The 27,616-nt window shown below is 34.7% G+C and overlaps 3 protein-coding genes and 1 pseudogene across 4 annotated transcripts; 1 reads left to right on the top strand and 3 right to left on the bottom strand.

The window, feature by feature from the left end:
• Positions 1 to 194: 194 nt before the first annotated feature.
• On the bottom strand, positions 195 to 1,888 carry LOC147399701 (Pollen Ole e 1 allergen and extensin family protein). The gene is made up of 2 exons (XM_086445169.1): positions 1,239 to 1,888; positions 195 to 663 (listed from the first exon to the last, which is right to left on the bottom strand). The coding sequence occupies exons 1-2, from the start codon at positions 1,408 to 1,410 to the stop codon at positions 317 to 319; spliced, it is 519 nt and encodes a 172-aa protein (XP_086301295.1). The 5' UTR covers positions 1,411 to 1,888; the 3' UTR covers positions 195 to 316.
• A 1,000-nt stretch (positions 1,889 to 2,888) lies between these two features.
• SEX4 (dual specificity protein phosphatase (DsPTP1) family protein) lies at positions 2,889 to 9,306 on the bottom strand. Of its 2 annotated transcripts, none has more exons than XM_086445167.1 (14): positions 9,150 to 9,306; positions 8,972 to 9,053; positions 8,830 to 8,877; positions 7,595 to 7,709; positions 7,281 to 7,357; positions 7,120 to 7,196; positions 6,852 to 6,932; positions 6,455 to 6,587; positions 6,137 to 6,196; positions 5,670 to 5,726; positions 5,359 to 5,454; positions 5,007 to 5,066; positions 3,417 to 3,524; positions 2,889 to 3,259 (listed from the first exon to the last, which is right to left on the bottom strand). In XM_086445167.1, the coding sequence occupies exons 1-14, from the start codon at positions 9,173 to 9,175 to the stop codon at positions 3,128 to 3,130; spliced, it is 1,152 nt and encodes a 383-aa protein (XP_086301293.1). In that variant the 5' UTR covers positions 9,176 to 9,306; the 3' UTR covers positions 2,889 to 3,127. The 2 variants fall into 2 exon arrangements, with proteins under 2 accessions (XP_086301293.1, XP_086301294.1); XM_086445168.1 differs by having other exon boundaries at positions 7,595 to 7,706.
• A 6,297-nt stretch (positions 9,307 to 15,603) lies between these two features.
• LOC147399699 (polyadenylate-binding protein 7-like) lies at positions 15,604 to 20,145 on the top strand. Its single transcript, XM_086445166.1, has 10 exons — positions 15,604 to 16,012; positions 17,036 to 17,154; positions 17,260 to 17,453; positions 17,577 to 17,836; positions 17,934 to 18,040; positions 18,136 to 18,325; positions 18,756 to 19,054; positions 19,147 to 19,299; positions 19,471 to 19,623; positions 19,724 to 20,145. Exons 1-10 carry the CDS (start codon positions 15,820 to 15,822, stop codon positions 19,919 to 19,921), a joined length of 1,866 nt encoding a protein of 621 aa, XP_086301292.1. The 5' UTR covers positions 15,604 to 15,819; the 3' UTR covers positions 19,922 to 20,145.
• A 2,014-nt stretch (positions 20,146 to 22,159) lies between these two features.
• Positions 22,160 to 24,773, bottom strand: LOC147399698 (wall-associated receptor kinase-like 20 pseudogene; annotated as a pseudogene).
• Between the last annotated feature and the right edge of the window lie 2,843 nt (positions 24,774 to 27,616).

Genomic DNA, 27,616 nt, shown 5'->3' with positions numbered 1-27,616 from the left:
CCTCCAAGAGTGGACCCCTAATTAATTAATTTCAATTAATTTATGGTCTAGATTAGGTTCCAAAGAAAATAAGAACATTTGGCCATCTTAGTTTTCATGAGATGGAGACAGCTACCTGAGCTGGCCTGGCTTTTTAAAAAAAAAAAAAATTATTATAATGGGCTCTATTTAATTAACCCAGAGGTGGGTCCAAGCCCATAATGAAAATATTTGAATCCAACTACCAGAAAACATCACTTCCTCTTTATTTTACCACATTACAAGAAACAATAAATAACAAAATGATTCTCTGATTAATTAACCAAATGCAATAGAACTAATAATTACTTCCTTGGTCATTAGATGATTCAGTGGTTTCAGGTTCTTCACACATGGGAGTTGTGAAATAAAATGGTCCAGTCTTGTACTTGATCAAATCACGATAAACGAGGGAGGGTCGGTTGAGTTTCACTCCTGATCGTCCCCCGGCAAAATCAGTAAGAACATTACAAACATTGTCTGGCGATGACACGAGCCTTACCGAGCATAATTTGGTTTTCAATTCCTTTCCATTGATGTACTTGTTGACCATCATCGTGAACTCACCTTGTTCGTCGGTTTCATCGCTTCCATAGTAAATCACTCTGCTTCGCTCATCCATACACGTTATGGAGACCCTACAATCTGTCATGCATAGTCAGTTTCTTGGTATCTCGCTCTTCATCATAAAATATGTGAAAAAAATGAAATAGTAAAGACAACACAATCGCACAAAACACAAAGATTAACGTGATTCGGCAGTGTCCATAGAACAGAACAAGAACAATCACTTTTTTTTTTTGTGAGTTTTACAGTCCTAGAGACCTCTATAAATAACCGAGAGTTACCAAAACATATAAAACTCCTCAAAATAGAAATCCTCCAAAAATAGAAAATTCTTAAGAAAATATTACACGATTATCCTTTTCGTACCCCTTAAAAAATCTTGGCCGGGGTACTTTTCTAGCTTTGTGAAGTGCAACAGAATACAAGACATTTACACAACAAAATATTTCAATTTCTAATTTTTTTACGTTGCTCGTTCATCTAATGTTTTAGGTAATTGTTGATTAATCCAATCATGATTGACTTTCATGGGTGGTGATGGATGATCTTTTAGATGTACTTGTATGTAGGATTGTGTAGTGTAGGTAATGATGATTTATTCTGGATAAATTGAGAGGAATTAGGAAGAATAGAGGGTATTTATTATTTATTACCTTTGATTGGCTTAGCACCTTGAACCCATTCGTTCCAGCCATGGGTGCAGTCCTGGCATAGAACCTTCCCTCCCACATGTATCACATTTGCCTTCTCCTTCCAAGCTTCACTCGCATTAATGCAACCCAGCAAGAGAAATGTACCCATAACCATCACCAATGCCATCCCCATCTTTCTTTCTCTTAGAAGAAAATGAGAGAGAGAGAAAGAGAGAGAGAGATTGATGATCACTTCCTATGTGTGATACATATATACACCAATGTAGAGAAAGATTCATTTAGGACTTCATGGAAGAGCACTACTTGTGACGTGCACTCCATTTAGGATGATTTAACCATACACCTCCATGTTTTGCTGAATAGGTTAGGTAACCTTATGTTTCCATTGTGACGATATGGACCCCTTGGCCTTGTTCTACACTAAAAGAAAAAAAAAAAGGAAAATGACTTTCAAGGACTTTTTATTGAGAATATGTACCGAATAGTCCCCTAGTAAAGATTACGGACCGTTTAAATCTTAATAAAATATTAGTCTATTACGGACCTTTTGAAGATTTTTTTAAAGAAAAATATCTAAAATATCATTTTAACAACTTTACAAAGTGTTTGATAATAATTATGTAAAAAATAAAAAGTATTTATAAATTCAATATAATTTTATTTGACTCCTTTGAGTTGAATCAATTCAATGAACATTAAGTCGAATTTTAAAATTATATTTTAATTACTTATGTATTTTAATAAATCTAATATAGATAGATCAAATCAATTTGATGATGACCATACTCATCTCCACCATTATCATCTATGTAATTTAAAGATTACTAATTTTGATAAGAGAAACAAGTTTCCTTTTTAAATGGATCTACAAGAGATATTATAGTTAAGGAGCATGTCATTAATTAAAAAACATAGGAGTAACTCAAATATTCTTAAATAAACATGTTTTTTTAAACTTAAAAAATCATTAAAAGGGTAATTATGATATTTTCGCTTAAAAAACATTTAGAATAATGTGTACGCACTTCACTCATTCGCTTATCACAGATTATAAGAGAAAAGCTGGCATATGACGAGTCTAACTTTTTGCTATGAGCCTTAGCATAACGATTTTGGAACCTAAAGTGCACGCTTCAATAAAGGAAATGGCACTTGCACGAGATTCAACAACCGAAGCTATTGGTAGTCCCAAGGAGTAAATTATTTTCAAAAAATAAGTCCTTGAAGTTCATTGTCCCTTTAAAAAAAAAAAAAAACAGAAAATGACATAAATACCCTTATCTTCAACCTCTAGCATCTTGAGAACCATTTGGGGTAAATTATTTTAAACTTATTAAAATTTTTGTAGAAAACCTTGATTTTTCTAAATTCCCAAAAATCATATCTTGTTCTTTATGTTTGAAGTTGGAGAATCTTATGGATGAAGATGAAAGGGCAAAAGATTATATCCAAAAAATTGGAGAGGGCGGATTTTTGGCAAAAGGTTCAAGTCAGGATTTTTAGATCATTTTTGTTAATCTTCTAATGTAGACCGAGGTCAGGGGCAATGCCATCAGTTTGGAAAAAACAGGAGGGTATCTCAAAATACTCTGCTAAACATAAGATTGGTATGCCTAAATCACCAATTATTTAAAGATGAAGCCTGAGATGTAAACTCAACATATACTTTCCACATGTTGGCCACACAAATTATGCCACATGGCACTATTGTACCTAAGGCATTGTTAATGGCCTCGCCATTATAATCTCAGATGGGCTTTCTTTATGTAGCCATTTATATACAACACATCCTTATTTGAAATATGATACATTGATGCATATGGTCAGCGCGAACCATCCGATTATGGCTAGTTATATATGCTGCATTTAGTCACCACCTTTGCTAACAATTACTCGTCATCTGAGTGAGAATCTAGAAACAGTCTGATTGTGAGTCGTTCCTCCTTGGTAAGTTCGGTATTATCACTAGCCAACCGCACCCATAACTCCTTACTAACAGTGTCAGGGATATCGCTCGAAACCTGCAAGATATGAGGAGAAAACAAGGAGATGCAGAGTTGTCCATAGAATGTGTTGCAAGCTGACTTGGATACAATTTGCCAAGTAATGCAAACATGTACTAAAAGATTGTTGACCTTCATAATATGTTATAACTTGATTGGGGAGTTAAAAACTTACTTGGATGTAATTGTTTACATGACCGTCCTTGTTGGGAGGTGTCACCGATTCATATTTATTGCAGGTCCATTCACCATCAATGATATACTTGTACTCATACCGTCCTTCCTGTGAGAGAGAATAGGCTTAGCAAATGTTCTACTTTTCTCAATTTCATGTATTTTACTTTTGCATAAAATTTATTCATAATGCTTAAGCGCAGCTACCATGCCTCAAGGCTTTTAAGCCTTTGCAAAATTATTTGAGGCTAAGCCTCGATCCTAGCTCAAAAAAATTGAATTGAACCAGCATTTTTATTTTTTTGAATTTTTCCTCTATTAGTCTTATTTACTCCTTTTAATGTTATTTACTAAAACGTCTTAAGTGGAGGTGTTCTTAGGTGAAGAAACATAATATTTAGAGAGAACTCTAAAAACTCTCTCAAACCTTATTTTCTCCCAACACAGATTTCTTCATTATGCTCTCAATAGTGGATACTCATCCGATTTTGATTTCATCACTTCCTACGTTACAAAGATTTGGGTTATATACAAGCATCAAATCGAATTTTTATTTGGTATTTGAGGATCACAATGACAGAGCCTAAGGAAGATAGGGATCAGATATCATGATGACTCTTTGAAGGACCCTACTAGTGAAGATGATGTTTTATTTATTTATTATTCTATAAGATCTAAAAGTTCATTGCTACTTGTTATTCTGTTAAAAACTTAAAATATAGTCTACTAATGATGTTATACTACTACATTGTTACTGTTTGATGATTGTTTACTTGTTAGCTTTTGAGTTTTGAGTCTTTTGACAATGATATTGATAGTAATAGAAGCTTGGACTATTAACCGCAAAGGTAAATTACAAAAATCAATAGCTAAATTGCTTATATTTTTTACAAATTAATTATGATTTATTTATATATATTTTTTAGGACTTATTTTAATAAATTTGTTGAGACTTACACCTCACCTCAATAACCCAAAATGCCTCAAGTGCACCTTGGGAACTTTAAAACACTGGCATGGATCATAATTTTAGAAATTGACCTAAGAATTATCATCTTCCCTATGACTCCCATTGTAGTAACAATGGAAAGGTGCATGGATTATTGTGATGTATTCAGGATATGAACTCAACATACCTTTTTGAAGTTAAGTCAGATGTTGGTTGGCAATGAAAATGTAACCTTTAGCTTTGATACCTCATGGAACCTGGGTTCCACTATTCAAGAAATCAAGCTAAGCAAGATTGGTCTTATGCTTGCCTGAAAGCTATATAATATAGTAAGCCACACCATAAATTTGTGATCTAATAAACATTAAGTCTTAACATGCATTTTGATTGTAGTAGAACTGCAGACGCTTCACTTAAGCACAACTTTAAATATTTCCAAGTAGACCATTTCGATTAAGGTGAATAAGCTTTAACGAGCTCTGAAGAATTTTGCAGATTGTGAGTTTAGAAAACAAAGCAATTGCAGTGTAAGAAGTTCAGATTAGAATGTTGACAGCTCAATAAGTCCAACATAATCATTTATTAAAAAAAAAAAGTTCAACATAATTAATGCAGGATTATATATTTGTGGTGTATACTTACTGGCAACTCCCTCGTAAGAATCCACACGCCTTGCTCCTCATCAAATTTCAAAGGTATTCTCTATCATGCAACCAGAATAAAATGACGAACGAATCAGAAAATAAGCATTGATCTTATAACTTTAATAGAAATATGGGACATATTTTCAATCAAAAAAGTAAACTTCTTTCTTTTTAGGTTTCTTTGATATAATATTAATGAACAAATAAAGTGTTGAATCTTTGTCTTCATGGGACTGACATGAAGCCAAACTGCAAGAGAGCTCCATTTATAAAATTAAAAGTATAAGGCAAATTCTGATTGTCAGGAAGTCCACAACAAAATTGTCACTCTAGTTCAAAAACATTAATACCTGGCCCCATCCAATATCGAGTCCAGAGATTTCCACCGAGGAGCAATTGTTGTCGTTCCATGTCAACGTAACAAAGTTTTTTGCAAGGCCTGTAAGCTATAGAAATAAGAATATAATTTATCAGTATGTGATGAACGGCTAATGTAAAATTCACTTAAAAATCTTCTGATAAGCCATTCAAGAGGAATAATAAATCAACCTCCTAAAGTATTGAAATAGGGGATGGAGACTCGGAATAATTGCTTAAGATTACAAAAATATAACTTGTATACAATAAAATTTGATAATAATACAGATGTGAGATGACTCACGATATCAGCGGTTGCACTCTTTATGGCATCCAGTTTTGGAAAGCAAAAGCGTTTACTCTGCAAGCAGATGAACAATTTAGATACACCAGAGACATCTTGAAAACAAATTGTTAAGCAAGCAAAATCCCATTGATAACATTATTAATTGAGTAAAGAAAATGTTCTTAGTTTACAGACTTTCATTTTATATGTATATTTCTGAGGATTGTTTAACATCAATTTGATCGGAACTCATGAGCTCCAAACTTATTAGAGGAATTTGGTTAGTAATCCACATGTGTATCATCCCAGACATATCTTCCTCTAAACGTTAATTAATTTATTAAAAAACTCCTCCATCCATAAAAAAAAATAAAAGGGCAGTTTGAGGCTTTAACTTTTAAGTATCCAACAAAATGTTTAACCAGTTAAATCAAAATGTCAAATTAATATCACATAAGCATGCCTAAAGAAGAAAAGACTCTTACCAATAGCAAACTGTGTGCTTCATTGAGTTTATAGCCTTGAACCCAGAACATGTATGCCAACTGTAAATAATAAAAACCTTTCAATAAATTATGGTTCAATGCAAACTAATTTTTTTCCAGGCAATTGAGATTAGTGATTAGCAATTAGTAGGTGAAGGTGGGTTTGAAGCCACACAGTCTTTAACCAACTTCACAAGTTGGCATCTTCGAAAAATAGTCCACGTGTGTAATATAAAAATGGGGAAAAATCAGACATTGAGAGTTCCAGGCTATATGGAGTTGTAGACGTGAGTTATGCTTAGAAATAAACTGTCTTACCGCAACAGCAGGAGCTCTTCCAAGCCCAGCAGTGCAATGTATATAAGTCACACCTCCATTGCGATTAACGGCTTTGTATAATTTGCTCACCACAGCTGGAAGCCTCATTCTCAAATCAAAAGCATCGAAGTCTCTGTTGTCATCTCACATTAGATCAATGGATAAGGTGACAGGTCAAACAGCATAGAAATTATAAAGAGAAATTTAGAAAACAATATCGCTTCAAATGTGAACAAGTGATGAAATATTCAATAGACACCCCTACAGTTCATGTCATGCTCAATGTTACTTATTACAAGTAATTGTAGGTGTATTAATTTGACCAATAACAGAAGAGATTTGAGATTTATTCAACAACAAAAAAATGAAAATGATCAATAATCTGGCATAAGCTCACCGTATTTCCGCACGCAAGTGTTGAATATCATCGAATTGTTTTGCATATTCTTGGATAGCCTTAATATCAACATCAAAATATCTAACAGCGATTGTAAAGGAATTAAAATAATATTGTCTTTTTCCATACAATTTTTTTAAAATCAGTCTCCATCTAAGCAGCTAAGTAGTTAGGTCTTGAACAACTATTGGGACCTCCTGACATGGTTAAGAGCCAAAATAAGTAACGAAGTGCAAATTAAGCGTCTACAAGAAAACTTCTTGGATACTCAAGGTCTGGATCTTGCTGTAAGCAAAAAATTGTTTTCACTCCAATGCTGCGAAGCCTGTCAACATCTTCAGAGGTCTGTGTTTAAACAAATTAAAATTATAGGAACATTTTCGAATGGATAATTATTTTCATAAATTTATCAGTAGATACGAGGATCACCTGTAAGCATGACCCAACAATCAAGTCTGGTCGAATGAAATTATAGTTCATTCCTAGTTCATGTCTGTAGGTCAACGCTGTATTCACAATTATTTAGAGGAGAATGGTTAATGGAAACCACGTTCAGAAAATGTAAGAAAAACCAAGAAAAGATTGGACAATTTCAAGGAGACTTTTATCAATGAAGATGAGTTTGGAAAAGATAACAAGTCAATCAAAATGAAATAACTCGAAGAAGTCCACATAACAGACCATTAAATTTGTCAAATTAAAATGCACACGTATGACTTAAGACCCAATGTTGTTGAACTTACAAGCACCCATAGCTTGTGTCATATCATTACTATATGTCTCGGACTTCTCCTCCTCTAATTCCGTGCTACTACTCGTTGGACCAAATATTGCCTGGAGAAAAATTGAAGTTGTCTTCTGTACAAAAGAAAAATAATTTCAAGCAACATAGTGAGCAACAGATAAATTAATATTATTATTTTTCTTGCCAGGCAAGTGAGATTAGTGGGAGGTAATTAGTAGGAGAAGGCGGGTTTTGAACCCAACTCATGAATCAAGTTATCAACACTCACAGACGTTAACCAACTTAGAAAAGTTGACACCTTTTTAAAAGATAAATTAACATACACCCAAAAATGGTCACCCAAAATTAGAAATTTAATTAACTATCTTTTGGGTAATTTTCACTAGCAGAAGTTTCCTTGCTTCTAGCAGACCATGCTCTCCTTTTTTTCTTTTTTTTTTCTGATCAAATGATATAATTGTGATTTCAAAGTTGACTAATCTCAATTAAATTCTGAAATCCATCTGAGTCAACTCAAGGAATCAATCTTCTTGAATATCAATACTAAGCAATTTAATATAAATTTACACAATACAAGAAAATTGAAACATAAGAATAAAAAAAATTGGTGCAAATTTGGGAAAAAATAGGATAAATGCAAACCCAAGTTCCTCAGGACTTGATTCACACGAAAATTAAGAAAAACAGAATAATTATCAATTTATTGGAACTTTACTTAACTGTACCTATAGCTAAAGTACAACCAAATCTAAATCTAAACCCCAGAATACAGAAAATTGAAACATAGAAGTCAAAAAAATTGGTACAAATTTAGCAAAAATAGGATAAATTCAAAACTCAAATTCCTAAGGAGTTGATTCACACAAAATTAATAAAAATGGAATAATTATCTATTTATTGGAACTGTATTTATAGCTAAAGTACACCCAAATCTAAATCTAAACCCCAGAATACAGAAAATTGAAACATAGAAGTCAAAAAAAAAAAAAAAATGGTACGACTTTGAGTAAAAATAGGATAAATGCAAAACCCAAATTCCTGAGGAGTTGATTCACACAAAAATTAATAAAAAAGGAATAATTATCTATTTATTGGAACTGTACTTAGAGCTTAAGTCCACCAAAATATAAATCTGAACCCCAGAATACAGGGGGAAAAAAAAACTCTATTTAATCGAATAAATATACGGACTTTAGAGAGAATGAAAATTTGGAAAATGTCAAATTAATATACCTTCATAACGAAATTTCGGCGAATATCAGTTGAATTCACCAAACCCCCCTGCATTTAGATCAGAAATAAACTAACACAATTAATTTATAATAATAAAAAACTGAAATGGAATTCGAATTTATTGAAATTTTAAAGAGAGTACCTCAGACTGGTTTATAAAGGTTAAAGGCTTTCTTCCTTGGCTTTTAAGGCTGCCTTGTAAAGGCAAACCAGAAGAGAAAGATCTGAAATACAGAGAGAAAGAGAGATTTACACATCAAATTTCAAGCTGATATGAGATTCAAAAAGTAGATTAAAAAAAAAAGAGGGAATAAATTCACCTGGAAAGATGTTGAAGACAGTTCATCTCGAAACTCAGATACTCACCAAAGCTTGTGAGCTGTGTGTGTGGGCTTCGATTTTTTATTTTTTATTTTTTTCTCACTTTGGTTGTGTTTATAAAGTGCAATAGGCAATTATCCCATGTGAAGAGTTGTACTTAATTATATCCAACGGTGATAAAAGTGCAATTGTTTGATAGGTCTTATTCTTGATTAATTCCAAATGTCAATCATAATTAAAGCTTCGTGTCCAAAGAAAGGGGGGAATCCAATGGAACGGAAACTAATGATATTTAGGTCTAGAAATACGTACAAGTTACGAATAAATTGATTTTCTATTAACCTAAACCTTAGTCGGTAAGAATGGAATTTTAGTATTTGTGAAAGTGTTGTACACCACAATTCCAAACTAAAAGTAATCTTTATTCAATCCAGACTTATATTATTATTCTCAATCATAGAGCGCTAGATTACAAGAATATATGTATATTGGAGTTCAAGATGGAATCAATTTCAAAGTGAAAGTTGGTGCTCGAGTGACCTCAGCCCGGACACCTTGATGTGGTTGGTAGATGTGTTTTACTTGTATCTCGAAGAAAATGGATTCATCATGTCAAGATGCCCTCGTGTGTCGTCCATTGAGGTCACTCCAGCATCAATTATTTTAAAAAGATCCAACAGTAAAGATATGACTTAAGTGTACCAAGACGAATATTCGAATAGAATATGTGGAGCGAAACAGAGAATGTCGTCTCATGTGCCTAGTTTTTTTTGAGGTTCACTAGAAATAGAAAGATTGTTCTTGAGAATTATAAAATCTACCTAAGTGAACTAAACTCCATCAACCTCGAAAAGATTTTTGTCATGTGTAATGATTTTGTAATTCCACTTGACATGGTGACTCCAAAACTCAATTGACGTGTACTTGCGAGAATAGTAGATTTTTTCCTTGGGATACACAACTGCACATCTCCATAAAACATGTGTAATTGTGTATCATGAGGGAAAAATCTACGATTCTTGCACTTGCCATGTCAATGAGTTTTTGAGTTACCTTGTCTAGTTGAATTATAAAATCAGCACTCTTTCGTCATTGAATTTTGCAATGTATTGATCAAACACTTTCGTGGCAAATCCTTTTTTATTGTTTGAATACATCACGGAAAATCTATTTTAGGTTTTTTTAGTAAGTCTAGCCTTACTAACTTAGTAAGATTTTAAATCATACTAAGGGTCGTTGAGCGTATTGAATATGTGAACACCTTTATGAAGTTCAAATAATAATTTGTTTAAACACTCATTGGGTATTTCACATGATAAACAATCATACAAAAGAAAGAGTAAGAATATAATACCTACAACACAAGATTTTACGTGATTCACCCGAAGGCTACGTCAACAAAGGTATAAGCATAGAGCTTGATTTCACTATGAAGAAAATGGCAAATCGATAAAAGACAATACCTCTATCAACTTGACTTCACCTTCTTCTAGATCTCAATCTTCCTAAATATCTCAACCTCTCTTTTCTTGAGTTTTCTCTTTTTCTTTACTCTCTCCACTAGAAAAGACTTATACTTTCAACAAAAGAAAATAAAACTCCTTATTTTTAGAAGCACCACATGAGTGGATCACTTACATTAGTTACAAGTTCAAATCTAAATTATCTTGGATTGACTCAAAAAACACGTACACAAAGCGTACCTTATGGCATCTAAAAACATAATCCGATGCAGAGATGATAAATGCAATTTTTCATTGTTATTTTAAATTTAAATTTGGGAGTTCAATTACCGTCCATTTTAAAAAACCTTAGATCAAATTTAAAAAAGAAATAAAAAATAAAAAAATTATCTGTGTTTTTTCCATCAAAACTAAAAACTAAAGGGATATGGTGTTGGATTGCAAATCTAGAAATCCATTTGAGTTCAATGACTCTTAGTAAGATTTGAAACCTTACTAATTTAATAAAGAAAGTGTTTCACTTTAAAAACAAATTAAATAGAAGGTGGAATGTGCATACATTCATGTAGGTGTGGCAATATGTGGCGTCATGTTGAAATAAGGGTATTATGAAAATTTACCAAACCCAACCTATTTCCCATTTAGAAATAGGTATACCTGACGTGACCCATATATAACTTGTTTAACAAAATTCTAATCTTTATTGGAAAAATTAAGTTCCATTCCCACTACCAAAAATAAAATAGTGCTGATTTTATAATGATGTGTAGTTGTGTATATCAAGGAAAAGATATATGGTTCCGTGTCTGTGCTACATCAACTGGGTATTGACCGAGTAAAGACTTTCTAGTTAGAAAATCATAATTCAAAATAAAATATCATTTCTGAAAATAAAGTCACACAACCATAAATCAATATCTACTAACATAAATTAAGTATCACAAGACATATACTAAGTTTTATCACAAAAAATGGGTAATTTAATTTTTTTTTAATTATTATTAATATATTTAAAACTACATATAAATGACAGAATAACTAAATGGGTTATGTGGGTTGACGCCTCTAACTCGGACCCGGCCCATCTTATAATTGTATTAGACAGGTTAACACTAATGACCCAAACCCAGTAATTTTGTGTCGTTTTCGAGTTGTGTTCCCAGTTCATGTAAAGATTGCCACCCCCTAGGCTTGTGTGTGAAAGTGTAGTTTTGAAATCTGATTACCGTGATTGTAGGTTGTGGGTTAAGATTTTATTGTGTTTTGACAAAAATAACCTTGGTTATGTTTACTTTAAACGTTGAAGTGAAGGTAGATATGAGATCTAAATTTTGGTGCCGTGATAAATCATTTTCTTAAGGGGGAGGGTGAATAGATTTGTCGTCTCAACAGACAAATCTTGTGCGTGTTGCAAATCAATTTTTCCCACCTTTTTTTTTAAGTTTGCCGTGCAATCAAAAATGCCCTTCCAGACTTTAATCAACTTAGCAAGTTGGTATCTTCATTAGAAAGCATACATAAAATTACTTCAAATTAAGAGAGATGGAGAGAGATTAGAATGAAATAATTGAATTATGGTACAAGATTTGTTTAACTATCCCAAATTATTGTGGTTAGGATTTGTTGTTATTCGTATCCAACTATTTTAATAATATAATCATATTATAATCAGATGGTGGACCCCATTTGGTGATATTATCTTAGATAAATAAGTTTTTAGAAGGAAAAGAAGAAAAAAAAATATCTATCTAATGATCCAAGAAGTCTCGATCATATAATTGGGAGTGACCATTCAGGTTTTAACTATTTTACCTCCAAAAATTTGATAGTGAGTCCAAAACCATTACAAGTCGCACCCATACCTCTCATGCCACATGGTCTTGTCCTCATGGCCCAAAGTCTTGATGCATGAGTTGCCATTCTTCAAAATAAAATAAAATAAAATTTAAGATCCTTTATTACAATATAGGCATAAATGTGAACTAGACACAATTGAATGGGAGAACAATATTAATTATGTATTTTTGCACCCTATGGGAGGGATTTGTTTTTAAATTACCCCCTTAATTTTACCCTCTGACTCCCCTTCAATTGGTGGGATTGATGATTCAAATTACCGAGAACGACGATTCAAATCATTGGAATTTATGATTGAATAGTCAAGCTTGATGTTACGAGATCCCTATTTAATTGGTGTGAGGGGGAATTAAGAAAGAAATATTTTACTTATTAGGTTGTAAAGATTATGCCCCCTAAACTTAGGGTGCATGTAGAAACATGTCCCTCCCGCAGGGTCTATTACATAGTTTTCCCTTTCTTATATATTTCTCAAGGTGGGAGCGGATCCTCTATAGCCTGATCAACGGTTGAGGTTGTGCCACATCATCAAGACAATCAAGAATTGTGGTGTCAATTGAGTCCGTTGGCTTGCAAGCCTACCAAAGCAAAGAAGGGTTAGGGTCTTAATCTTTAGCCCGCAAAGGTAGGGCCGACTCAAAAGATGTCTTTTTTGGGAAGATTTGTTTTAAAACCCAATCTAGACTGCAAACAAAAGGTTGAGTTGTCATCACTCGTGAAAAATTCATATGTGATCAATGACAATATTTCTTTAGATTAATCGGAAGGTTAAAAGATTTGAAGATACAATATTTTGGGAGAAAATTTATGAGATTTTGTCGATGATGAGAGTATTTGCATCATTTCTATTATTATTTTAAGAGCTTGAACTCAAAACCTCTCCCGTTTTGGAGGGATGCCTTGGCCAATGCACCCAACACTTGTTGGTTAAATCAAATGTTTTACGTGCAAGTTAGTCTTATAAGATCACCTCCATATAATTAACATCTATTCTTATTAGGAAGCAATGGGGTTTCTGGGGGAGAAGATGAATAGATGAGGGAGGGACCTTGCTAGGTCACATGACACATTTTCCTTGTTACCTTGGACTCAATTGGCTAAGTGGCTTCCAACATACACACATGTTTCCACCTCTCGAAAACACCTACACATATTGGGTTGAACCGTTCTTCATATTTGCTCACTAACCCATTATGCAAAAAGGCAATTGAGGACCCACCAAGAGTGTGGCAAGACGATAAGACACTAGCAGGGCTTGCCCTTGATCATGTGTTTGAACCTCTAAAGCTTCTTGACTTACTTGGCAAAAGGGTTGTGTGGGTCAGACCAATCCCCAGTGGACTAGTCTGTCGGATAAGGCCCAATGGTCCATGGATTGGGCACAAGCTCATATACAATATCCGGGCCCGTTGTTTATGGGAATACCAAAGCCTTTTGCTTACCTGGCAAAAGGGTTGTGAAGGCATTTTACCCTAGACCTTACAAGCACTAAGCCAAATTTATCATGTTATATACATTTTAAAAATATGGGAAAATTATTAAATTAGGTTAAATTTTTAACTAATTATTAAAAAAATATTAATTTTTAAAAAATTACAAAAGTCAATTTAACACTTTAGATTGTCCAATGTTTTGCTTTCCTTCGACTTTTATTACCTGTGTGAGAGAATTTTTGCATTAAAAAAAACACTTCCCTTACCTACTTGGTTATATATCAAATCTTACTAAGAGTCCTTGAACTCACATGGATTGGATACCAAATTGGCGATCCAACATCCATTTAGACTTCATGGAAAAACTCATATAAAAAAATAATATTTTGTTTAACCTTGATCCAAGGTTTTGAAAATGAATGCCTACCAAACTTCCAAAATTTATCGTTAAAAAATAATTTTTTAAATAATAAAAATAAAAAAAGTTGATAGAATTTTGTTCTCTACATTCGTGTGGCATTGTATCATGTTTTTGTCACAAAGTTAACTCAACAACTTTTACTAAGTTTCTAAGGTTAGTCGTACTCCTTATAGTAATCAAATAAAAAAGAAAACATATCAGACTGGACAATTCAACATTTTTTCCGTTTAACAAGTTAAATCATTTCTCACAAATTAATATTTTTTTAATAATTAATTAAAAAATCAACTCCTTTTTAATAATTTTCCCTAAAATTATTTGGCATATATATATATATATATATATTGGGAGCAGTTCAGTAACTCTAAAGTTTGCCAAACATTTTTCAAAACATGGGTTAAAAGTTTTGGAATGAGCTGATTTTTTGTGAGGAGGATCTCTATGGTGAGGAGATCATCCTCACCAAAAATCAGCCTATTCCAAAACTTTCTAACCCCATCAAAAGTGATTTAAAAAAATTGAACGATCCACGATTATTTAATTTGTAAATTAGGGTTAGAAATTTCAAAATGAGCTGATTTTTGGAGAGGATGATCTCTTCACTGTAGAGATCATCCTCACAAAAAATCAGCTCATTCCAAAGCTTCTAACCCATGTTTTGAAAAATGTTTGACACAATATTGGGTAAACTTTAGGACTGTTGAACCGCTCCCTATATATATATATATATATATATATATATATATATATATATATATTCTATCTTTTAAATGCATTAAAAATTGTGTATGATACAATAATTTTGATTTTTTGCATCGAAGATGATTGGATGCTGTTAACTTGTGCCCAAAGGGTACATCTTAAGATGCATTAAATACACTTTCAAAATTATTTTTACTAGCTAAAATGCTGTAAAAAAAAATTAAAATTATCCGACCAAAATACCCTCAAATGCTTATTTCCAAGGTGATTTAAATGCATTTTAACGTGTGCGCATGGGACATTTGCAACATCTAATAAAACAATCTATATAATAAAAATTAAATAAATTACGAAATGTGAGTAAAAAAGGGTGTAAGAAAGAGGAGGAGAAGAAAACAAGGAGTTAGGGTCCGTGGGACAGGGCGTCTAGTACGGTTAAGATTTGGTTGTGAAATAGCCGAGTGAGGTGTGGGCACTGTGACTGAGTCACCCATTTTCATTTATTTACCATTTTACCCTTTTACACACTCTCCCCCCCACCCCCACCATATAATTCTCGCTCCTTTCGCGCCCATGCAAATCCACACATCGCTCTCTCTCTCTTTCTCTGGTTCTTGGTTCTTATCTCCCTCACTAGTCTGCTCTGCGAAACCAAAACTCAGAAGAAAATTTATAGAAAATAAGAAAAACTAAGCTCTTTTTATCTCTGAATTTGCAAGACCCAGAGCAGAAGAAGAACCCAATCTTGCCTTTTCTTCTCTGTTCTCTCTCTCTCTTGAAATTTTATTCATTAATGGATGTTTCTCTTCCCACACAAACGCCTGCATCACTCTACATTGGGGACCTTCATCCCGACGTGACAGATGGACAATTATACGAAGCTTTCTCTGTCGCTGATAATCTTACTTCGGTTCGGGTTTGTAGGGATTCTATTTCGAGGAAATCGCTCGGTTACGGTTACGCTAACTTCATAGCTACCCAAGACGGTATCAATCGAAACGAACAAACCCCATTTTTTGTTCTTTTTTGGGTTGCATTGTTTTTTAATTGGATTACTTGTAGTTCTTGTTCTCATTTTTCATAAATTTTATTGTGCTTGTTGGATTTTGGGTTGCATTGGTAATTCTTGAACTCTGCCTCTTAGATTTTCTTGCTTTCTGGGTTTTTTTTTTTTTTTTTTAAATGAATTTGTATACTTTGCTTCCTAATCCTATTTAATTTTTCGATGAAAAAGAAATTGTCTTTGTGGAATTCCTTTTGGGCTTCTTCCAATATGTGTTTTCTTACATTGTTCTTGAATTTGTTTGATTGTAGTTGTGTTTCTCAATCATTATATATCTTGCTGTGTTTGTTGGATTTTGGGTTTCATTGGTAATTCTTGATATTAGATTCATTAAGTATTTGATTTTTGTTCTGTTTCTCAATCTTCATAAATCTTGCTGTGTTTGTTGGATTTTGGGTTTCATGGGTAATTTTGGACATTGATTGTAGTTCTGTTTGTAGGATTAGATTCATTAAGTATTTGATTTTTGTTCTGTTTCTCAATCTTCATAAATCTTGATGTAGTTGATTGTAGTTCTGTTTCTCAATCCTTATAAATCTTGCTGTGTTTATTGGGTTTTGGATTTTGTTGGTGATTCTTGAAATTTGAAACATAATGTAATTGATTGTAGTTCTGTTCCTCAATCTTTATAAATCTTTCTGTGTTTGTTGGATTTTGGGTTTCATTGGTAATTCTTGAAATTAGATTCGTTATGTATTTTTCTTTGTGGTTTATTTTGTGCACTTTGAAATCTCTCTTGAGTTTCTTTTTCTTTTTTTGGATTTTCTTGCTCTCTTGGTTGGTTGTCTATTTTCCCAAAATGAATTTGTATAATTTGCACCATAATCATATTTAATTTTTCAATAACAAATAAATTGTCTTTATGGAGTTTCTTTTGAGCTTCTTCAATTCCTGTTTTCTTGTTTCAGTTGATTTACTTTTGTTCCTTTTTTGCTTCTTTGATCAGCAACTCGTGCTATTGAGAAACTTAATCACACTGTGTTAAACGGTAAAGTGTTAAGAATTATGTGGTCACATCGCGATTCAGAAGCAAGAAAGAGCGGGATCGGGAATCTGTTCGTGAAGGCACATATACTTAGCTTGAGCATAAGATTCTGATTTCTGTTCCTTGTTCTTTTGGTTTGGATTTCAAATATAATCTTGATTTTTTTTTTTTTTTGTCCTTTTCAGAACCTGAATAGTTCAATTGATAATGTGAGGTTGTATGACATATTTTCAAAGTATGGGAATATCTTGTCTTGCAAAGTTGTGATGACCCTTGATGGGAAGAACAAAGGATACGGTTTTGTCCAATTTGACTCCGAAGATTCTGCAAATGCTGCCATTAAAGATGTTAACGGTTCCGATATAGGAGGCAAGCAAATGTATGTGTAGACATTTATGTGGAAATAGATTCTATCTTAATTTTCTTTTTTTGTTTACTTCAAAGCTCTTCCATATGTTCTGTTCTTGAAATTGCTTTTACTTTTATTTATTTTTCGGAGTAGATATGTTGGTAAATTTGTGAAAAAGAGCGATCGGGTTTCACCCAACGTCAATGCCAAATATACCAATTTGTACATGAAGAATCTCGATCAAGATTTGACAGAAGAGCTACTGAAGGAGAAGTTCTCCCAGTTTGGAAATATTACTAATCTGGCTATCTTGAAAGACAACAATGGGAACTCGAGGGGTTTTGGATTTGTGAATTTTGATAGCCCGGATGATGCCAAACTAGCAATGGAGGCAATGAATGGAACAGAACTTGGTAGGTTATGTTTCTCTTAGTGTGACTAAACATGATTGCTGGTGGTACTGGTTTGAACCTAATTTTGGGGTTTCCATGTTTGATTTCTGCTGTGTAGGCTCGAAGGTTTTATATGTTGCGAGGGCACAAAAGAAAGCAGAGCGTGAGCAAATCTTGCATCATCAGTTTGAGGAAAGGCGTAAGGAACAAATCCAGAAATATAAGGTAGTTACTTTCATTGTTATCTCTCTTGCTCATCATGTATTTATATTTGAAATCCTTCTTTTTCGGTTCTTAAATTTATGTTCTTGTCAATTTAGGGTTCAAATGTATATGTTAAAAACATCGATGATGATGTTGATGATGACGAATTGCAAGAATGCTTCAGTCAGTGTGGCACGATTACTTCTGTAAAGCTAATGCAAGATGATAAAGGAATAAGTAAAGGGTTTGGGTTTGTTTGCTTCTCTACTCCTGAGGAAGCCAACAAAGCTGTGAGCACTCTACATGGTAAGTCAGTAACCTTTTATACAAGGCTGAAAATCTATGTAACTTTGACACCAAAACAGGTATTAGTCCAAACCTGGACAACTTCCTGTAAGGAGACGTTTAATTGTGTAATTATTGGCTCACATATCATATATGATTTTTAAAAAAAATATATCACAATACATTGACATCTTATCATAGGAAGGTTGTCGGATACGATTTGACGGGGGCCATCCATGGAGATGCCATGGGCTAGTATTGTCTCAATTAGTTTATCTATTCAGGTCGAACTTTCCCAGACTTATCTTCTTTGTGTATGCAATCAGTTAATGAACCCAATCCCATGCACCGACATGGCATGGACTCCATGTACTCTGTGCTTGTTGACATAGCTTAAAGTGATAATGTTTTTTACCTTGTGTTTGGAAATTTATACTGAAACATCTCACAGGGTACATGTTTCATGGGAAGCCTTTATATGTGGCTATAGCCCAAAGGAAAGAGGATCGACAAGCTCAATTGCAGATTCACTTTTCACAACGTATGACAGGATTAGCAGGACAGTCAACTACAATTATCCCATCTGGATATCCTCCACTTTACTACACACCACCTCCTCCCAATGTGGTTTCACAAATTCCTCCAAGGCCAGGACTTATGTATCAACATTTGGGTCTGAGACCGGGATGGAGACCCAAAGGTTTTGCACCTCATGCCCAGCCAGCTTTCCAACCTATGCCACTTCCCATGGTAAGTTCTCTTATTTTTAGTTGTAATTCATATTTAATTAAAAATTGTTTAGTGTGTTTATCATCTTTGCTGAATGAATTTTTTTTCGGCAGATTCCCAACACTAGTAGACAGCCAAGGCAAAATAGGGGAAGGATGAATGGGCATATGCTTACTCAGGGTGGTGTTCATTCTGTGCCATTTATGCCACATTTGCAGCAACCCACTCAATCTTTTAATGGACTAAAAGATTCATCCAATCAGCAAGTATGCCTTCCTCACCCTTTATAATTCTATAGAAGTAATATAAAAACAAATGCATAGCCCATCGCAAGTGCATTTTCCCTGAGTATTGGCACTATTTTCATCTTGTGACACTCTTGTGGGCCCATTGATCCCATGAAAATATTCTCCCTTAATGTGACATGTGCTGGGCAGGCCAAGCACGTACCAAATGGTGGGCGGTCACGTGAGATGAGCAATGGATCACAAGGATTGGAGATGTTGAGTAGCATGCTTGCAGCTGCTGCCCCACAGCATCAGAAGCAAATTCTTGGGGAGCGGCTCTACCCCCTCGTTGAGAAGCTCAAGGTAATATTAATTTAGTGCTCCCTCCTTATAAGATGATCCCTTAGCATTATTAGAGCTCACGAATCACAAATTCTTGTATGTATGTTTGATTGATTTGCAGTATGACCTCGCTGCAAAAATAACCGGGATGCTTTTGGAGATGGACAACTCGGAACTGCTTCTGTTATTGGAGTCTCCCAAGTCATTGGCCGCTAAAGTGGACGAAGCAGTGCAAGTTCTCAAGCTTTCCAAGACCAAAGTAGCTGGACAAGAGGTTGTTCACCCCAATTACTTATCCGCCGAGGTTGTGGACAGCTGAGTGAGATGTGGCCCTACTGACATTTTCTTTTTTCTTTTTCTGGAGATTGGAGTTCAGAGTAATCATTTTTTTTTTTTACTAGTGATCATTATCAGAACTGTAGTTTCTTTTCTTTTTTTTCTTGATCAAATTTTTGAAGAACATTTGTTGATTCTTTGCTATTGAGATCAAACCTAATTGTGTAGGTAAAACAGAGGCTTTTCTACATTTATATGTCCAGTTTCTGGTGAATGATTTTTTAGTTCTTGTATTCTTAAGGTGTAGATCCAAACCTTTATTTTGATGAAGTTTCCTTGGCCAGTTCAGGCCCAGTCCACTAGTGGCTTAGGGTTGGGCTAGAACCTGTCATGTATGAACTAATTTTTATTATACTTTTTCATTAATTTTTTTAATAATGAAATTAGAGGGAGATTGTCAAAAGTAGAACATCTTGATGGGTGACTGATACAGAAGTATCGGGCCCACCAGCGAGGACGCACCCTCACTTACTCGGTGTGTGTGATCTGCGGGTGTTGCACGTGCCCCGGGGAAGGACCCATATATGCATTGGCTCCGGCTCTGGCTCTTCCGGACCTCTTAGTTGGACGTAAGTTTGGACACCCCGTCATCAAAAAAAGAAGAATAAAAAGTATGATATGGGACGACTCTAGCAAACTACCCAAATCGTGTGCAACCTGGGCAATGGTACTAGTTACTTTTTTTTTTTTTTGTTACTAATTTGGTAAACTTTGAAAAATGAAAAAATCCATGGCCAGAGAAAATACCCCAGAGTTGGAGTTGCAACTCATTCAATTTTATTTCTAATTAGGGTTAAGTAAAATTATTTTCAAATTGAAGGAGGCATGTCCAATAAGCCTCATTGCCCAAGGTGGAGGTAAGAATCTGATATAAGGTTGAAAAATGAAAGATACATGTAATCTTCGTGACAAAGTAAATAATGGGTTAGTTTTCTTGATATTTTGTATCTAAGAAGTCCAACATTTTATTTGATTGTCAACCAAAAGTAATAATTTATGTTTTGGCCATCTGTTGACTAAGAGGATCCCCACTCCCACTTACATTTTCTTAATTTAATTTATCATGCTTTGACAACCATTATTACTAAGAGTCCTGATAATATGACTCGCCAAATGGCATACTCAATCGACTTTCTAATGTGGATAAGTTTGAGAATTGTAGATCTATACGTCTTGGGGTACACTTTTCTTTTGTGGGGAAGTGCAATCATGCATCTCGAGGTGTACATAGATCTACGGTTCCCAAACTTATCACATTAGAGAGTCGATTGAGTATGCCACCTGGCGAGTCATACTATCACAACTCTATTAGTAATGGCATGGGCCATTATGATTTCAATCACTTACTAAAAGTATATGCTTTTTTCTTGAATAAATCAATTACTAAATCAACTTTAATTTTGTTTGTAGTCATCTTAATTCTCAAAATTTGATAATCTATTGGATTGGTTCTAGATCAACCATATCCCAATCGAATAGGACCCTATCCCATAAAATTTGAGAGTATGTAAATTTTAGGGTAAATTAAACTTTGACCACCTATAGTTTGTTATAATTCTATGTTGATCCCTTAACATTTTGACAATTGCATTTACCTCCCCTTTCATATATGATGTTAAAGTTCATATGCTATTTTACTATTTTACCCTCATTTTATCCTTTTTTTTTTTTATTATTATTATTAAAAAAATGAAATTTGAAACTATAAAAGCATTCACAAATCATAAGGAAATTCATTTTTTCACAAAGATTTTTTTGTTTGTAAAAAAGAATAACATTTTAAAAGGGTAATAGTCTTTAATAAAAGGAGAAAAAAAAAATCGATTTCTAACTGTTTGGTTGAGGGCAAGTAGATGGAAGAGGGATAAGTGAATCCATTAGATAACTATAAGGGAAGTAAGTACAATTGTCAAAACGTTAAGGGATCAACATAGAATTATGCCAAACTAAAGTGCAAGCCCAATGGCTTGGATTCTTGTACTTAGGGCACGTGTCAGGTAACTGAATACCCCTATCTATTCAATCCATGTAGCTGGATTTCGACCTGATTAATCTCCCATCATCGTGAAATTTCTGTTCACAAACCATCTCCATACAATTCACACACCAAATTATCACAAATTGATTCATCTCCACACAATCAAATAATTTCTACTTTTTTTAAAGTATATTTATCAATTAAATACATGTTAATGCTTTCCCCATTTCACAAAGTTACTTTATTTAAATAAATAAAAAAACATGAATTCCCAAACATTTCAATTACTCCATATTGGAAACCACCCATGCCTTGGGAACCTTTTCATCATATTTATAAAGAAAAAAGTATCTGATCCCAACCCCGTTTTTTTATTTATGTTCTTGGACCCACTCTTGAAATCATACATTGATCACACCATATATATCAGTGTAGTAGTTTAAAACATCAAACCACACTTGTACAGCCCTTACAACTAACTTAACAGAAACTTGAAACTTCTCAATTCAATATGCCTATAATACACTGTAGTTTTTCAACTACATCCTTCATGCTAGGCCTGTCCCCCTTCTTCTCCCTCAGACATGCCACCGCGAGCTCAGCGAAGAGCTCAATACTTGTCCTTAACTCAACCGAAGTGTCGTTGTCGAGCAAAAGATGGTCCACAACTTCCATGACTGTACCATTCATGGCCTGTTGGGTCACGTACATGGCAAGATTCACATCGTCTTGATCTCTTGAGAAATCGATAGCTTTTTGTGACGTGAGGAGCTCGAGCAACACAACACCATAACTATAGACATCACTCTTATCTGTCAATTGATAGTTCCTATAGTACTCTGGGTCCAAGTAGCCTAATGTGCCCTGGGCACAAGTTGATACATGGCTCAACCCTGGCTGAGCCAATCTCGAGAGACCAAAATCAGAGACCTTTGCATTGAGTTCATCGTCTAATAGAATATTGGTTGACTTGACATCCCTATGATAGATGGGAGTGTAAGCTGAGGAATGCAAGTAAGCCAAGGCTTCAGCTGTCTGTAAAGCAATGTTTAGCCTTGTTTTCCAATCTAAAAAGGTTCCACTCTTACCATGCAAATGTTCATGTAGGGTCCCATTTGGTATGTACTCATAGATCATCAATGGTTGCTCTGCTTCCACACAACAACCCATGAGTCGGACTAGGTGTCTGTGGTTGACTTGAGAAAGTATCCCAACTTCATTAAGCACTTGTTGAGTACTCTTGATGTTGCCCACTTTAGCAGACTTCACAGCTACAATGGTTCCATCTTGGAGTTGACCTTTGTAGACCTCTCCAAATCCACCCACACCCAATATCCTCTCCTTAGAGAACCCATTTGTTGCTTTCTGAACCTCTTTCAAACCAAACATCCTTGCTGATTTCCCACCATTGCTCGCTTTCAACATGTCTTCTCTAGCTTTCGCAAGCTTCAATTGATTGGAGAATTTGCCAGATTTTCTCCATGCGACAACAGTTAAAGCTATAGCCAGCACTAAAAATGAGAATACTCCGATTGCAACCTTTAAAGTAAGTTTGGTGTTGGAATGGTCGACCTTTTTCGAGCAAGTCCCAAGAGCATGGTCCCAGTAATATCCCTTGATACAAAGGCAACGCAAGAGGCCGGGTTTTGTTGTGGTCGAACACGTGGAAGTTCTTGAGCAATCGAATTGGGTTCGGCAGACGGGTTCAGGAGGGGGAGCCCACTGGATCTCGAGTCCTTCTTCCCATTCGTTGACAGGTTTTTCTGGATTAAGGTGAAGAATGCTTCTGAAGGCTCGACAACCCGAAGTATGAAGTCGTATCTTGTAAGCTGAGGGCATACCTCCTGCGATGAACGTGCAACACAGGTTAAGCCCACTAGCACAATGGATCGCACGAGTTGGATCGACATGTCTTGAGTGCTCCAAGTATTGGTGGCAAAGACTTGTAAGGGTGCAATTGAGAGGAGACACAAAGAGGCGAGGTGAACAGTTGAAGAGGAAGATTGTGTTGGTTGATGTAACGTTGAAAGGGAGCGTTTGGTTCAACCATAACCCCTCGCTCACTGGCATATCTTGTGTCACACATTTTCCGGGCACCCAAGGCGATGGTTGCACCACCATCCGATGCATGGAAGCTTGTATACTGAGGACAAGATAAGAACTTCCATTGAGAGCATCAAAGTAGAGCTTACGTGTGTCAGCATCGCAACGGAGAGCGTAAGAGGTGTCACCACAGTTGGAGTTAGTGCTTAAAGGGTATGGGACTTCCATGGAACCACAATTAGGGCAGATCTTCTGGGAAGAAGAGAGATGAGTGAAAAATAGGCCAAATAAGAGACACCAATGAATAAAGGGCTCTCTTGGGTTCATCATTTTTGCAAGATGAAAGATGAAGAGTTGGAAATATTATGTTACAAGGAGAAAGAAAGAGGGAGAGAGGATGGGCAAATAAAAAGCTTGTGAAAGAGAATAAAGTAGGGTGGCACTAAAATTTGAAAAAGGAGTCTCAAGAATCCATATATCATTTGGCGTTTATAGGACTGTTGGATTCCTCATATATGGTGATCATGGATATGGAATCCCTTTTCTTGGGTTCTATTTAAGGACATATCAACCAAAAAAAGGTTTGTCGAAAAAATCGTGCAAATATAATAAAAAAAGTTTACAAAGAGGATCTCTAGTTTTTGCGTTATTGAGGAAAGATTTGCATAAAGAGGTGCATAAAGGGGCATAGTATCGCATCTCAAATGGGTAGTAGAAGAAAAAAAAAGGCTCCATCATAGACAAGAATCCATCAATTTATGAAAATTTAGCAATTTTATAAAGACTAAGTCCTCTTGAAATTTCAAGAGATCTGACTTAATGATATCTAGAAAGCTATTCGTGCATTGCACGCATGCCTTTTGAATGTATCTGTAAAGGCATAAAAGATCTATAAGATGCACATACTGTTTCCAAGCAAATCATAATCTTGAGTGTAATCCACACTGAATTTCATAAGAAGCAAAAAATTCTAGAATGGGAAAATAAAAAAATAATGCAAAAGTGACCTCAAGATTGGGCCTCACGTCTCACACCCTGACTTGAAAGTGTATGGGAACCATAGATGCTTTCCTCGATATAAGAGTGAAAAAGCATCTATGGTTTCTATCTACTATCACGTCAAGATGTCCGATATGATAACCATGAGACAACAAAGTGTCTTAAAGGTAAAAAAGTATCCATACTTGAGAACTCCAAAAAATGATAGAGTAGAAAATCTGAAATGATTGAACTTTTTATCCCTAACTCTTATGGTAAAATTCCACAAATTATGTGTGAACATATGGTACTTATTGGTCCACATTAACAAACCAAGATTTTTTTACAAGATGAGTCAAATGGACTAATTGAGGACCACCATCATCATTCAACAAGCTTTACAGTAGACATACATGAAAAGTAACAATTGAAAACCAATTGCCTAAATAGAAATAAAAGCTGTTTAGTATATTCTTCTTGCTCTCCATAGACGCTGAAATAGGCTTCACATTGATAGCTAGAGATGTAACTGGCTCCTTGTGCAAGTGGGAGGACTGACTTTTGGTCCGAATTGCAGAGAGAGATTCCATGCACCGTCGAATTACTTGAAGGTGTTTCTTTTGAAAGTTCAGTTTTCCTTATCTAAGCCTTTAACAACCAAAGTAGAGATGGAACAACTGACTAGGAATTTACAGAGAAATAATGGCAACACCTACTCATAGTTAAGCCAAGTTTTAAGAAATTTGATAAATTTGAGTGGAGAGGCTTAGGAGCGATGAGTGTCCGATGTGGGACTAGGGCAAAGCACGTGGAAATATGAATTGAATGACGTGGAGGAAAGAAAAGCCTACTTTGATGCCATGATAAATTTGGGGTCCAACTCAAAACCAATTGGCAATGAATGGAGAGGGCCAGGAGCTTATAAGGATAGAGACAAGGCAATGCGTGTCGGATGTGGGACTAAACTCAACAAAATTAATATTCAGAATCTCGGGATCGGTGCCTAATCTAGTTGTTTGGTTGGTGCAAACATAGGTAGTTTGGAAATTTTGGCTGAGTTAAAAATGACTTACAAACTTGTTAATTAAAGTAGTTATATTTCTATTAGGAGGCCAAGTTGGTCACAATTCATCAATTATTCAAGCAGTTTTAGGAATTAAAATTCCATTATATTTAAGATATGTAGATATAGAGTTTTAAACCATTTTCTTATTTAAACACCTTATCCTAACCTATCTAGAAATCCAGGAAATATACTTTACTCTCTTCTTTATTGACCAGTCTTCTATTCCAAAATTTTCTTTACTTCCAGGAAATATACCTTACTCTCTTCTTTATTGACCAGTCTTCTCTTCCAAAATTTACTTCTCCGATTCTTCCATCAAAGTCTCATTTACAATTATTGTTTAATTCAGTCCCACATCGGACATTCATTGCCTTATCTCTCTCCTCATGTCACTCAGTTATTATTTTTCAAATAAGACTGAACGATGATACGACCACGATCCAACCAACTTGACAATTTTTGTTGTCTAATCATCATCATTTTAAAACACTGATTTCAAGAACTGTATTTTGGGATGGGATTGGTCGGTACCCATTCCGGTTTGGATTGAAACCAATCAGATAAAGAATTTAAATGTTTGTGGTTAATATAAAATTAGATTATGTTACTTTTGAACCTGACTAATAGATATTAATTAACTTTAAATTTAAATATATGTATTTTTGCAATTAATATTAATTAGACCTAATCTTGGAGGATTAGTGAGATGGCCAAGACCATGCCTCAAGAAGGGGAGGCCTTGAGCTCGAACCCCCCAACAGGGACTGCCCTCGGGGATTTCAAATTACGTGGTGTGATGTGAGTGGGGGAGAAGGGGATTAGTCAAGTGCTTTAAGAGGTCAGGTTGGATACCTCGGTTCCCAAAAAGAATTGGTTTAGGTGGGGTTGACTCATCCGGATCGGATCAGATCAGATCAAACCAGATTCTGCACATCCCATCCCAAAATCAGGATCTTAAAATCAAGATGTGCTTGGCCCTACTGCAAGGTGAGTGGTTCATCGATTCGTTGGTCAAAAGCTGAGGTGATTGACAGTGGCAACCTCATCATCATCCCCTGGTTTCCAATCCATTTGAGGACACAATTACATAGAACATAATTTAGTGTTTTTTTCCTAATTGTTCTTTGGTGATGACTTAATAATCATTAGTTAAAAAAAATTTCAACTAAATAATCAGCCACCTTTGTTTTAAACAAATAGGTGGAAGACCCAATCACACGTTTCAAAAATTAGACTTTATTACATAATTAAGTTGATATTGAAGATAACATAATAATAATAAAAAAATAGTTTTGTAAATTTAGAAAACAAATCTGAATTGGATTCATGGGATTGTAGTTTTGTAAATGTGGATGCACTTTTGGTCTTGTAGAATTTGGGTTAGGTTCATAGCCTTTGCAATGACATTCCATCCATCTAAGACTAAAAATCTCAATTATATTTTACTCATTTGATTGTATGACGTGCTGAAAAACTCACTCTTAAGATATTGATCGGCTTATTTTCCACAATATATTTAGTTAATATAAGAGACCTGAAATCAGACCTGCAGAATACCATGCATCATCATTTTACTTAAATTCAAAAGCTTTCATCCACAAAATGAAAAAGAA

This window comes from Akebia trifoliata, chromosome 6, assembly GCF_017979445.1.
Source record: "Akebia trifoliata isolate Shusen 1 chromosome 6, ASM1797944v1, whole genome shotgun sequence".
Lineage (NCBI taxonomy): Eukaryota > Viridiplantae > Streptophyta > Magnoliopsida > Ranunculales > Lardizabalaceae > Akebia > Akebia trifoliata.
The sequence above is the reverse complement of the archived record's forward strand: the minus strand, read 5'-3'. Positions and strand labels throughout refer to the sequence as shown.

What these genes read in the sequence shown, in the direction of transcription:
- LOC147399699 (XM_086445166.1), top strand. Translation starts at nt 15,820, where the DNA reads ATGGATGTTTCTCTTCCCACACAAACGCCTGCATCACTCTACATTGGG. An exon ending in GATATAGGAGGCAAGCAAAT is followed by an intron (nt 17,454 to 17,576) that starts GTATGTGTAGAC and finishes TTTTCGGAGTAG; the next exon opens with ATATGTTGGTAAATTTGTGA. An exon ending in CCCTCGTTGAGAAGCTCAAG is followed by an intron (nt 19,624 to 19,723) that starts GTAATATTAATT and finishes ATTGATTTGCAG; the next exon opens with TATGACCTCGCTGCAAAAAT.
- SEX4 (XM_086445167.1), bottom strand. Translation starts at nt 9,175, where the DNA reads ATGAACTGTCTTCAACATCTTTCCAG. An exon ending in TGTCTTCAACATCTTTCCAG is followed by an intron (nt 9,054 to 9,149) that starts GTGAATTTATTC and finishes TCTGTATTTCAG; the next exon opens with ATCTTTCTCTTCTGGTTTGC. An exon ending in AGAGTGCAACCGCTGATATC is followed by an intron (nt 5,455 to 5,669) that starts GTGAGTCATCTC and finishes TTATTTCTATAG; the next exon opens with CTTACAGGCCTTGCAAAAAA.
- LOC147399701 (XM_086445169.1), bottom strand. Translation starts at nt 1,410, where the DNA reads ATGGGGATGGCATTGGTGATGGTTATGGGTACATTTCTCTTGCTGGGT. An exon ending in AGGTGCTAAGCCAATCAAAG is followed by an intron (nt 664 to 1,238) that starts GTAATAAATAAT and finishes TATGCATGACAG; the next exon opens with ATTGTAGGGTCTCCATAACG.